The sequence below is a fragment of the Thunnus maccoyii genome, chromosome 1 (assembly GCF_910596095.1).
Source record: "Thunnus maccoyii chromosome 1, fThuMac1.1, whole genome shotgun sequence".
Lineage (NCBI taxonomy): Eukaryota > Metazoa > Chordata > Actinopteri > Scombriformes > Scombridae > Thunnus > Thunnus maccoyii.
The window spans coordinates 18,432,935-18,445,122 of record NC_056533.1 but is presented as its reverse complement, the minus strand read 5'-3'; the positions used below and the strand labels follow the sequence as shown (position 1 = coordinate 18,445,122).

Genomic DNA, 12,188 nt, shown 5'->3' with positions numbered 1-12,188 from the left:
CAAAGTACAGAGATGCACATTTTTTGATGAAGGAGGCACAGTTTTGATGAGGGGTTTTTTTAATCAAAAGAACTGTGTCTTGACGCAAGAATCACATCAAAAACAAACCAAAATGTTCAGTTATAACATTACGTAATTCAGTATTAGCCCATGAACATGCGAGGAACAGTAGACATACAACTTTTACTCCATTCCTGACACAATTCAAATGAATACTGCTGCAAATGAATTGTACCCAGACAAGCCCCTATTGTCATTCTGCATTCCTCTCTCAAGTCAGCAACAGTAGTGATGTATATTGTATCAAAATACAGCAGCACAACGGCATGTACGCTAGTCACCAAAGTTTGACAGCTGACAAACAGTTGAAGCAGCTGCACTGTTCACTTCCTCCCCCTCAAAAGTACAACAAAGCACGACAGTTCTATTTTGAGCAACTTCCTAAAACAAAGTGCATTCGCAACAATACAATATTCACAGAAAAGCTTGATGAAGGCGTGGGATGAAAAGAGAATTGTCATTGACAAGTGTTTTTCCACCGTTCCCACATCACTACAGTCAAGGAATGGGTCAAACCAAGTGTAGTCTTCTTTAATCAGAGAACAATCTACAGTTAATGCAAATCGAGACAGACATCAAATCATCTATTTGCATTGACAGTATTTTAATTCCCTGCGGAGCAAACCGCTTCACTGGTTCAGTGTGCAGACAGTGAGAAATATTCAAATGCCATGTAAATGCCTTTCACTAAAACAGATAGCGCTGTCCTAAATGTGGGTCATGGATCCTGCTCTATTCTTCCCAGCCTCAGAACCCAAGTCTCAAGACAAAAAAACCAGAGACAATGTGTTTCACAAAATCAACTGACTTCAGCATTTGAGTAGATCTCCACTTGGTCACATATTCCTAACATATCATGCCAAACAACTGTAAGCAACTGTGCTCAGAAAAACGTAATCTGCTTGTGTTTGCATAGGACAGGGACAGCACAGAACATGTTGAAGGTTCATGGTTCACACAAACTTAGCAGTTACCTATCTATTATGTCCTGGCTGTTTTCCTTCTATTGATCACAAATAGGTACATTACTGTTTTCTGATCTTCTCATGTTTGAGATGCTCTGTCTGAGCAATAACTATTCCTGAAATTATCCAAGTCTGGATTTAATTTCTTTTCCAATCTTCTTGTGATTCAGATTGCATTATTAAGCAAGCCAAAACCCCTTTTCATTTGCTCAAGCGCTGTATAAATTGAGTGCATAATATTGTTTGACATTTTCTGAGTTACACAGCAGCATTAAATGTGTTATACAGCAAAATCAAACAGGATACATGCCAAAACTAGAATGGCAGGATGTCTCCTTGTAGGAGCCACAAGAGCATGACTCAAACCAGCTGCAATTTCACTGACATAGTCTGAGGGTGGAGTATTGAAATCAAGAGGAAGAGGGTGATACCACTTTTACCAGAAATATTTAAAAAAAAGAAAAAAAAAAAAAAAGAGAAATCTCTGGTGATGACACCATGACATGTTCTTGACTTGTTATATCAAGATGACCACATGGAAATGATCACATCACATTACATGGAAATTAAACTGACTCGAGGGTGTAAAACTTGTCATGGGGCATAGCGAGGTATGAGAGTGGAGGAGGATTTAAAAAAAAAAAATTAACAAAAAAATCCCTTTGCTACTGGTGCAAGGGGAGAGTCACTGGCATGGTAAAGAGAAAACAAGGGGACCTCCCTCTCATGGCAAACATTGCCTGCTAGTATGGACCAGTGCCACAAGCGTGAGTCAGACATCCTAGTGTCGCCAGTAGCGTCGTTTCTCCAAAACAACGCACTAAAACTTCAAAAGACAAACATGTCTGTCTTGCTTGCCAGAAATCTTTATGATTATCTGATATCTGACAGCTGTTCTATTGCACTGTGTATTTATTATTTATGCATTGCATCTGTTTGGGCTACATTTCAAAGAATATCAAGGCAATACTCATTTGCCTTGGGTGCCCCAGAACATTAACCAAACAAGATTTACTTTTATTTTGTTTTGCATTTCCGTTGTTTATTTAATCATTCTGTGGTCAGTTTTTAAACCTGTTATGTCCATTTCTACTGTGCCGACTGTTTGGGTTAAGACACATTGAGCAACACATATACAACCACCCAAAACAAATGCATGTGTTGTATACTCACCACAGTAATAAAAATAATAGTAAACAATATCCTAACATTCTATTTCCAGGACATTCGACAGAGCTCACAGCTATGCACATAATCACTTACTTGCATGTGGAAATGAATAAAAATACAGACTTGAACTGGAAAATGAAAGTGGAGCACGAAACATTAGTGTAAACAGGTGCATTCGTTAAAAAGGAACCTCATATGTCACCTCATATGGCTGGCTGAAATGCAGCCAGTGCAGACTGTGTTATTTAGACAGATGCTAGATTTGGGTGAATATGCCCTTTTTCCATTAGTTCAACGTGGTACACTTCAGCTGTGGAGTGGCATGATAGACAATGACATGTATTTCCACTGTGTCCTCACAGATGCAGGTCACTAGCAGAGGGACAGAACAATTCCGGGATCCTAACTGTATGTACGTACGTTATGCAAATATTGAACGTTGCAAGTTCATGACTTGTGCTTAGGAAAGTCCAAGGAGGGTATAATGATGTAGCTGATATGATAAGACTTGGGTGAATCACTACTTCTGATGAACTGAGTGTACAACAGCTGCCAATTCAAGTTTTAATGTTTAACCATGAGTCATGTCACTTACTCACCTAGCATATTTTTGAGATCAAAATCCTAGTTGCTAGAATTAACAATGTCAAGCTCTGAGTGGCTAAAAAGCACACAAAGGTTGACTAGTTTAAAGTCAATTGAAACATGGAAATCATGGCTTTATTTGGTGAAACCAGGTGGACAGCTTTTAGTCATAGCACTATAACTTAATCATGTCACCATGTATGGAAGCAGAAAGCAGTTTTACAACTTCCTCACAATTGTGTTTGTACAATCTGACACTCGCCCCCATTTCACGCAGTGATTGGCCAGTTGGGTCTGAACTTCTCTCCTAAGCTCTCTTTACACTACTACTATATATCTATCACATTTCTTGCAACACTATAAATGCCTTCCAGGAGAGTGTCTGAAACTGTCTGATAGTGTCTAAACAATATCCCATCTCACCCCTCTCTATGATAGCCACCTGTTCACCCCGCCTTTGAATGTGGTCGCTCAGAGCAGTTATAAACACTTTTGATCTCCGACATGGTCAGATAACGAACTAGTTCTTTTCTAGTATAACAGCCCTTACGCAACAACTGATACCATTTCAGGGTTGTTTCACTTATCAAACCAAATAACTCAGTCATTACTTTATGCCAAAGGCAATTTTCCCACTGGTTTTCTTATTACAGTCAAAAATACTTAGTGTTCTTCTAACATAAACATTTGATATTGTATCCGCTGCCATGTCACACCCCAGAGCCTGTAACAGCATACTCATGTTAGGTCTGGATTTCAGTAATTTCTCTACCAAACTTTCTTGATGTAATCTTAACTGCCCACACAATGTACTACTGGCAGTCTTCAAATATTTGTCTATTCGTTTCTTTCTACCATAATATAATCTCTATAAATCCTTTGAACTCACAAGGCCAATGCTGCTTCACCCTGAATGCAAACAATACCAGAAATGTTCACAAAGTCAATCAAACATTTATTCTTTCTTATTGTTTTTAAGTATTTTACCAGAACACAGTTTTCTTTCCCAGGAAGTAGGGACATGAAAATTCAGTCTGTCGTCTGCTCGTAAACACTGCAGGGTCACATTTTTTTCAGAGTCAGTGGTATGTGGCCTCAAAGTAGGCAGGATGTTGTGCAGTATGGGAGACATTTCCTTGTTTTGCTAAAGGAAGTACATTTTTAACCTGACTATGACAGTCTGGACACCAACAGACACGGAAACTAGTTTTAAATGCACCAAACTGAAATCTGCTTTGTTAAAAACTGTCAAAAATATGTTTTGTTCTCACCTGTAGTACCGAGACTGGAGGTACGTGGAGCACACTGCTTTGGACACGTGGCTGGCTGAGCCAAAGTCTATCACCTTCACCCTGTAGGGTTGCCTCACTGGGTCCACCAGCATAATGTTCTCCGGTTTGAGGTCTGCATGAATCAGACCCATGCTCTTCAGCTTTTTCAGAGCTGTGGCTACCTGCTGTAGCACAGGTCTGATCACTTTCAGGGGCAGCGGGCTGAACTTATTCTGCTTCAGGAAATCATACAGGTTCTGCTCAAGCATCTCAAACACCAGGCAGGTGTGGCTGCGGTGCTGGAAGCATTCAAAGGCTCGCACCAGGTTGTGCTCATCTGCATTCTCCCCACTCAGACGAGCAAGGATGCCGACTTCGATTTGACCCTGCCGTGCATATGAAGGGTGGTTCTTCAGGATCTTCACAGCCACTACCTCACCTGTGCCTCTCTTCCAGCACTTTACAACCTGGCCAAATGTGCCACGTCCCAAGAAATCCAGCACTTCATAAGTATTCTTCATGGAACACAGGACTTCATGCTGTACTACCTGATAGTCCCCATCCCCTCCTCCCGTCCCCCCTGCTGCACCTACACCCACAGGCCCTGCACCCTGTTTGGAGGGGCCTCCTCCAGCCCCCACGGCCGCAGGTGCAGTCACGGCTGCGTTCCCCACATTCGTCGTTTGCAACATGGCAGGCAACATTGACAGTTCCTCCACAATCTGCATGGTGCTCCCTCGATTATCCAGCTCCTCACTTTTACGTTTCAGCCCACATCGCTGAGAGCTGTCAGCTGAGTTCAAACCTCCACAGTTCTCTTCTCTGTCACCCTCCTCCTCTCCACCTCCCTCACCTCCTCCACTGCAGCCCTCTCCCCTTCCCCCTCCTCCTGCCCCTGTTGCTCCACTGCTGCCCCCACTTGCTTTGTCTGTCTGCTGCTGCTCCTTGCCCTGCAAGTGGACAACCCCTGCGTCCTGCCGCTGCTGGGCCGCAGCTGGGCCTGGTCCTCCTCCTCCTCCTCCTCCTCCTCCTCCTCCTCTTTTACCGGGCTGTTGTCTCTGTACGCCACGCACCACCACCGTCTGCACCGCGTACTCTTGTCCTCCACGCACTTTCACGCCCACTGCCAAGTCTCGGTTCACAAACGAGTGGGCTTGTTTCGTTGGGTGCACAATGCCAAGGGTTCTGCTGTTCAGATAAGTCCGCGGGTGTGCCCTCTCATGGTACACACAGCTGCTGGGCTCAACTTTGAGTTTCTTCACACTGCTAAAGGCACTTGTCTGGGTTTGATAAATGTGTGGTGGGTAGACCAAGACTTGTGAGGCCATACCTGCAGAGACAGAGAATGAAGCAAAAGTTGGTCATTTTGTTTGGTTACTCAACAGACACAAATTAGACTATTTCAGCATAGAATAGTTTCAAAACAATGCTAAAGAGCTGGAAAGTGTTATGCACGATACTCTAAACTTCACTGTTGTACAACCATATTGCGCAAAACAACAAACTGCCAAGCTGTTACATCAGCAGCTGAAAAAACCAAAACACAGCCCAGATCTCCCTGTGTTTATCTTCATGTCTTTCTTTGCTTAAGGTCAAGGGTCAAGGGTGAGTTTAAGTAAATTACTGTGGGACAAAAACAACTGACAAATACCAATAATCCAATTATGTTGTTTTTAATACTTCTACTTGATGGCATCACAACTTGTAACATCTGTCCAACCAAAAGCAAACGTCAAATGGTTGAGAACAAAAAAACACAGCAGTGGAGTGCTTAAGAGAACCTTTCCATTCTGCCCTATCCACTGCAATCCCACCAACACCTCCACACTGTAGATGACTAACTTCTCAAAGGTTTGCCTGACCTTTTCCTGCCATTTCAGTGCATCCTACTGCAGGTCTCTAGGCAACCAACAGAGAGGGAGAGAGGATAAGAGACAGACAAAGAGAGAAAAATAAAGTCACAAAGCATCATCAGACCCACGTGTCCAATTACCTAGGACGCATTTTATTCTTCTCCCTTTCCCACCCTCATTTTGTTCATGTGTGTCTGTGTTTGATGGGTGATAAAAACACCTGTGAGATCTTTCCGAAGTACTCTGAAACTCCATTACGTGTAACAGAGAAAGAGCAATGAACTACAATAACAAGCTTCATGATCCTGATCATCAACCATGTTCCACACTGGCACAGTGACATCAGACACTGTGTGCCATACTGGAGCCTGTGACCTATTTTCATTCTGGGGCACGTTCACTGAGATACAAGTAGCTCATCCCCATTGGTTTCCACGCTTTAATCAACAGTTACAGAATCCTGTTTACCTACCCAAAAAGCAAATTAGATAAATCTTAACCAATGTTGTGAGTACTGTGTATAAACAATCCGGTCTTAATAGGACCACCATTGCTTTTAAAGCCTCATATCCCCAACTTGTTCAAAAAGAGCAGTTTCTATAAATCTTTCTAAAAGGACACTCAAGGGAGTCAGGTTTGGGCTGTCAGTGCCCCTGTAGAGTCCCCTAAAATAAATATCCATGATGGAGAAACACTTCTGTTGTGATAACACTAACGATGTGAGCCACCCCTTTGACTCTATTCTGAGCAGCAACATAAGGTCAGCCTATTCCCTTGACAGCTCTCTGTACAATCACACCCTCTGTTACTGTTTGGTGGCACTGTTTACCATCTTCTCTGTTAGAGACAATTTAACAAATTACCCCAAGTGAGGCTAAAAAGGGCATCCATTTTGGTCGTGAATGAAAACAAAATTGGAAATGCGCCATTGTAAAATTAAAATGAGCCACACTGGCACGCCTACAAATAAGTGTTTTGGCTGCCCAGTCTGAAAGAGTACCGCAGTATCACAAAAGTTTTCTTTCTATAGCCCATAGTCCATACAGTGGAAAAGTATTTGTAATGGTGTTCACTAGACTGTAAGTTAACATGATTTAATTCTCAGGTTGGGCAGCACAGTGGCTCAGTGATTTGCACTATGGCCTCACAGGAGGAAAGTCCTGGGTTTGAAAGTTCCAGTTGGCTGGGGCTTTTCTGTGAGGATTTTGCATGTTCTTCATGTGCTAGTGTGAGTTTCCACAGTACAAAGACATGCAGGTTAGATAAATTGGAGACTCAAAATTTCCTGTAATTGTGTGAGTGAATATCTTGTCTGTCTTTGTCTGTCTTTATGTGTTTTATGTTGAATAGACAGTATCCTACCTCTCGCCCACTGTTTGCTGGGATTCTCTTAATTGCTGTTAGGGTATTTGCTAGCACACCTATATTTATGATGTGTTGCCAGTAATTTATATAAAAGAGGCCTGTGACGGCCTCTATTATTCATGACAGCCATTATGCACAGAATATAGAAATTTCTATACTTTGGCACTCCTCAGTGGGAATATCAAAAAGGCCACTGCGGTACATAGCAATGTTGATTTATAAACTCAGTATGTTCCAAAATTATCTCTTTGCCAAGAACTTACTAAGTACATTACTTCCTCCTTCACTTCATTTTTTGCAGTGACTCTGTGTCACCAATGGAATCAATGGTAACTGCTGTTTAAACCTCAGATATAATGTCAATATAAATGATGGTCACCAAATAAAATGTTTGACTTTTTAGAGACATTTTTAACACCACATGAAATGCTATTCAATACCCTTTTCACAGTCATACCAGTCAAAGAATGACTGAAGACCAGCAGGGATGATTATGTATTAAAAACATGAATTTATAGCCATTTAAATCAGATTTTTGTCAGTAAATCCCAGTTGTATGACAATAATTCCTTGTTATGTAATTAATCAATTAAATGATATATTTATAGAATAATTGTCATGGGCAGACCACACCACCATCTAACCAGACCAAAGTTACATTTGTCGGTATGTTTACATGCGCTTTAATGTACTGCAGCTGAGCAGCTAATTAGCTATCTAGCCTGCAAACCGATTAAACATTTTACTTTTCCCTGGTGAATGTCTGGTTCAACAAGCTAAGGTTCAGAAGAAAGACACGTGCTCACTTTTATAAGTTAAATAATAAGGATGCTTTTGCAGGAAAGCTAATGTGGGTTGTTGTTGTGTAGCAGGATGCTGTCTGGTGGTCGTCTGATCTGCTTCTTACAGAAAGCTGCCTTATGTAAGTATTTGATTGGCTGTCTCCATCAACGTAGATGGACTGACGCAAAACTAGGGGGAAACAAAATAAAATCTTTCCATTTTGGTTCCTGATTCTTTTCTCAAAGAACACAGGACAAGGGAATTACAGAGCAGAGATTTAAGCTGTTGATTTCTGCAATTTAATTTCAGTATGACTTTAACAAAAGGTCCCTAGTAAGGCAGCACCCAGGAGGTCAAAGGTACATGAGACACAGGCCAATTGTATGACACTCCAAGTGCAGATTCTGCAGACGGAGCTCAGTGTAGGGACGCATACTGTCCATCACTGTATAAGCCAATTACATCCCAATCAAGTGCTCGCCTCATTTGTAGATTAATGAACTCTTATACAGTATATGTTTCAAACTAGGGATGTCAATGGTTAACTGTTAATCGGTTAACCACCAAGAATATTTTTGACCAGTTACGCAGGTTGGTCTACAGGTTAATTTGCATACGCACTCCGCTAACAGCTTGACAATTACGTGTTCACAACATCAGATATTCTTTTTGAATGGATAAAGTACTGGTGTAAAACTGACTTCTACACGGAGTGTTGCATTATGAGTTGTTTGTAGCCTTAATATTGCTAGGCTAGCATGTGTCTTAAAGTCTTTATAGTGAGTATGTTAATGTCATTCAGCACTAAAAGTGTTTTGTTAGTCCAGTTTAACCTGCAGGAGTTTCTGAAGGTTTGTATAACATGTTTTTCTGCCACAGAGGAAATAATTCATGACGGGTGAAAACAAGCCCAAAGCGTCTTCCGTCATCTCTACTGCAGAAATGGAATATGTCAAGCTGTCAAATACCACTGTCACAGATGATGAAGAGCTCAAAAAGACAACCAACCAGTCTTATAAATGCTAACTGCCAGAGAAAATAGTTTTTGACCACTTCAAAGAGCCTGGTAAGAGAGTGTGTGGGTATGTAATTATACTATGATGTAAGTTATATTCAAAAAGTAACATTATTTTTCCAAAAACAGCTATCAAAAATGAGAGGATACGAGGACTATGGCCATTCTACATGGAGACCACATAAACTGTGTTGCACTACTTTTATGTAGGCCTATGCATTTGCAAATACAGATTGTTGATGTTGAAGAAAACATGGAGCAAGTTGAAGAACAGTTCAATAATCTTAGATTTTTTTGTGATTAACACAGTCAAGCTCAATATAGCAAAGCCAAGTTTTTTTTCATGACTTAGAAATGAAATACTGAGATTTTCTTCTCACTGTCTGTGGAATGGAGATGTTAATTGGCTGAGAGATGTAGAGCGTGCCGTCTGGTCCCTAGACAGAGAGAGCCTGCGCTTGGACCACTCTTGCCAACTGAGCAATCGAGATGTCTAGATTTTAATACCAGCTTAGACCAGCTTACGCTCAAATTCAATTTAAAACAAAACTCAGCTTGGGCATCAGTTAATTTCCCTGGTCACACAAATACAATCACTAAATGGTCAGGAGAAGTCTGATGTCCAAAGATGTGAAGTAGAGAGCCTTTATTGTTGCAAAAGAATGGCAGCTGCTGCTATTATTACCATCTGAAGCCAGATACCTCTTCGGTCTGCTGTGACTCTCCTCCTGTGGCATCACATTACATCCTTCAAAGCTTTAGAACCTTTTCAGCAACCTTGAGCTGTTAAGTAATTGCTCACAGTTGCTCTTTTGACCCTGGCCTACTCAAAATTAAATTGAGAAGAAAATAAACACTGGACACCTGTCCACAATGAACAAATGGTACTGATTGAGAAAACAAAAGTGCTGAAGACACAGAAATAACAGTAATAGGTGAGAGAATGAACAGCTGATGACAGTTACACCACGTTTAAGGTCTAATGGATTGCCAACGTGTGTGTGTGTGTGTGTGTGTGTCTTGGGGGGGTGTTAGGTAATACAATCTACAGTCAAATGCTGTATTTACATTTAAAAGTAATGTAAATTTTAAATAAATTTCCAAAAAGTTGACAATATAGGCTAGTATAATTGCGTTGCATTTCAAAACCATTTTGGTTCTCTCCTTAAGTTGACTAGCAGCATTTATCTTGATTAACGTGTACAATAGATTATGTGCAATATCGTGATATTAGGTCATCCATTTTGCTAGCCAATAACAGCAAATCAACAAACAAACAGTATTTCTATGTTTTTTATATGCTTTTTAGTGTGTCTAAAGGTTGCAATATGCCTCAAACATATTATCATACTGTTCTTTTTCACAGTTGAAAGAACAAATTTGTGTTGGCTACTCGTGATCCTAATTGTATTCACCTAACATGACCCAGAACATGTCTGGTTATTCATTAAATAGAGCAATGAGGTCCTCTTGGCTACAGCCAAGTTCAGATGAGGATGCCAAATGCAGAATATAATGGTGGACATGAAAGCACTCACTTTAGCCCTACTTCACCTCCTGCAGTTGGAGGAGTTTAGCTTCTAGCAGGAATTGCTGTGTTAACTCACGGTTCCACAACCTCACTAAACACTGTGGTGCTCTGCCTGTGTCTCGTGAATATGATCTTCTATGCTCATTAGATAAAAGGCCCTCTATTTTCTAGAGCATGTGACCACAGGGTATTTCGATTGTGAACTTATGACTATCATTTAGAAGTCTTCTTGTCGGATTAGCTCTTGTACACAGTCAACATACTGTACTGTTGGCTGTTATGCCGGTTGAAACATTACTGAATGCAGTTTACGAGCACAACAAAAGTGCCAGCTAGTCTACTTCACAATACGATTATATTTAGCACACAATATGAGCATTTGTGCTTCTAAAATGGCAAGTCATCTTCACGTTATTGCATTTTCTAAATGCTGAAGATTGCTTTAACTAAAATATGTCCTGTATCTCTAACTCTTGGAAAGGACTGTTTGCAGCCATGCATTTGCCTGTACTGATGTTAGGAGATGTCTTGTAAATGAATGTCAACTAAATGTGTATGCACATGTTGCATTCACTCCATCATGGTGCACTCTTTATGCAATCTAGAGCACTGACTCATCAACTTGTGTACAAGCTGTAAATGTAAGATGACATTTACAAATCGACAACAAATAGTCAGCACAGATTTAAAAGATGGAGGCTTCATCACCCACAGTGCCGGTAACATCTATGAAATTCCTGCTTTTTGTCAACAAAATATGCCAGACATAAAATGTAAGCCAGACTTCTAGTGGAAAAACACAGAATTTCAGATGTCTGAAATGTAGCCCACATAAAAAAGTTTTACTCATAGGCAAATTTGACAATATATAATATGGGATTCAACACACATGCACACCTATGAATCACTTGACTACCTACATCTGTGTTATTTTTTTTTTCCCCACAAAGAAAAAAAAAAGTACAGCATTTACTTTCAAAAGCCTACAGCCTGTCGCCTCTATCAAACATGAATTAGCAGCTGTCACCAGTCACACACTGAAATACTACACGCTCTGACAAGTACTTATATCGATCAGCAAACCACTGCTCATAGAGCCTCAGACACAGCATGAAAACACAGTAACATAGTGAGTTGTTTTTACTTAAAACCAGATACTTCTTCCTCATCAGTTTCTGGACAAAAACATCCACTGTGTTATTAAAATCCAGGACTGACCAAATCACTGGATACACATGGGTAATTATGCACTGTGTGCTAGAACAGATGTTTACTTCCTGGGATAATGGACATTTTCCACCCATCACTTTTGCCATTCGTGCAGTTTACCACATAATAACATCTTCTTGTCAGAGGCTCTCCCCATAAGCTCTCATCTGTTCAGATCTGTTTTCTGCCTCGTGTCTCTACGCACACCTCAAGAAGACATCACTGGGAAACCAGTCTTTTTGTTGGCCACAATGTAATATAAGTAGTTTCCCCAAGTATGCCAGCTCATTGTGGCGTGACATCACATTCCCAACTCCTATTGCCACCCCACTCTGCACCTCCAGTAAACAAACAACAGCACCCACTAACACCAATAATTGT

General features: G+C 40.8%; 1 protein-coding gene across 2 annotated transcripts in view; it reads right to left on the bottom strand.

Moving 5' to 3' along the window:
* Positions 1–12,188, bottom strand: part of hipk3b (homeodomain interacting protein kinase 3b) — a 38,993-nt gene that overhangs the window by 24,362 nt on the left and 2,443 nt on the right. For both annotated transcript variants that reach the window (XM_042410768.1, XM_042410777.1), the window contains exon 2: positions 4,052–5,381. In XM_042410768.1, the coding sequence (XP_042266702.1) occupies positions 4,052–5,381 (1,330 nt within the window). The remainder of the gene's footprint in view (positions 1–4,051; positions 5,382–12,188) is intronic.